Raw genomic sequence first — 1,650 nt, 5'->3', positions numbered from 1 at the left:
ATCTCTGTGGTAGATTGCCCAGTCTTCCTTCCAAGGAGTGGCTGGTGGGTTTGAACCACCAGCCTTCTGGTTAGCAGTCAAATGCCTTAGGCACTATGGTACCCCAGTGCTTTCTTGTTAGAAGTAGGGCATGAGCACCTCAGCTGCTGCTTACATAACCCATAGTAACTGTTAAGTAAATTGTACTCAAGAGGGAAGAGGATCTCAGGAACAAAATTTGCTAGTAGTGCTATGTATTCTGAATGTCCAGAGACTTACACGTTTTTTGTGAAAACTGAGCCATCTTCCCACATCCAGACTCCATTAGGGTTCTGACGGGACAGTCCAACCCAACGAATTAAACCAGTCCTGGCTTTGATATATTCCTATTGTAAACACAGATAAATATAACAGTCAGAACACCTCCAGAGCTCCTGGTGATGACCTAAAGGCAAAGTTTCATGATAAGACCTATGACTAAATATATATATACATATATATTAATATTAATGGATGCACCACTAAGGCTTTTTATATTTGAGATTTAGAACTGAACTGAATTGACTTGTTTTAGGGATTAAAAATACTACATACTTGTGGGGCATAGAAAAATGTACATAAAATATCTAATGCTCTTATCCTCCCCTGTGGTTACTTGATTGTATCTTCCATAAACTGAAGATTAAAGTACTAAGTAAAAAATCATCTCTAACTCTTAAATAGAATAATCTGTAAACAACTGTAGTCCTTGGCTGGTGTAAATGATTAACGTACTCAGCCACTGACTATCCCATGGACCACAGTTCTATTCTGATGCATATTGGGTTGCCAGGAGTCAGAATTTTTGTCTGTTTTATTCATTGCATAACTTCACATCTTGGAACAGTTCTAACATATACTTGTTGAATTAATACATAAATCAATTAATCTATTTATCTATAAACTCCAAAAAAATCAAACTCACTGCCATCAAGTTGATTTCAACTCATAGAGGACTTCCATTGAGTTTCTAAGGCTGTAAATCTTTACTGAAGCACACTACCTCATCTTTCTTCAGTGGATGGGCTGGTGAGTTCAAACCACTGACCTTTTGGTTAGCAGTCAAATACCTTAACCACTACACCATCAGAGCTCCTTTCTCTAGCTATACCAAAACCCAAACCAAGCCCACTGCCATGGAGTCAATTCCAATTCATAGCGACCCTCACTGGCTTTCCAAGGCAGTAAATTTTTACACAAGTAGATTGCCCAATCTTGCTTCTGCAGAGTGGCTGGTGGATTTGAACCACCAACTTTCTGGCTAACAGTCAGATGTCTGTGCTACCAGAACTCCTTCTCTAGTTATTTCCTTTCACAGAGCAGCAGTATTTGAACCACTGACCTTCTGGTTAGCAGCTAAAAGCTTTATCCACTACACCATCAGAGCTCCTTATCAAAAATTTAACTTCCTTTATATTTTGTTACCTGTTCTCTAATTATAGGTAACAAAATTAAAAGAAAGTCAAATTATAAACCAACCTGACATCAGCTTAGAATAATTAGAGTCAGGAAATGTTTAAGTGTCTCCATTTTGTCTCTTTGTATTGTTGTTGTTGTTGTTATGTGCCGTCGAGTTGGCCCCGACTCATAGCGACCCCTCCTTGGGTTTCCGAGGCAGTATCACTACGGAAG

The 1,650-nt window shown here is 38.8% G+C and overlaps 1 protein-coding gene across 1 annotated transcript in view; it reads right to left on the bottom strand.

Annotated features, from left to right (window-relative positions):
* The window catches only part of CLEC1B (C-type lectin domain family 1 member B), a 30,257-nt gene that overhangs the window by 2,312 nt on the left and 26,295 nt on the right, over nt 1-1,650 (bottom strand). Inside the window, exon 3 of the mRNA XM_042780460.1 lies at nt 259-365. Coding sequence (XP_042636394.1) covers nt 259-365 — 107 coding nt within the window. The remainder of the gene's footprint in view (nt 1-258; nt 366-1,650) is intronic.

The sequence above is a fragment of the Orycteropus afer genome, unplaced genomic scaffold, assembly GCF_000298275.1.
Source record: "Orycteropus afer afer isolate SDZICR_OR568_19922 unplaced genomic scaffold, OryAfe1.0 scaffold00040, whole genome shotgun sequence".
Lineage (NCBI taxonomy): Eukaryota > Metazoa > Chordata > Mammalia > Tubulidentata > Orycteropodidae > Orycteropus > Orycteropus afer.
This window is presented reverse-complemented; position numbering and strand designations above follow the sequence as displayed.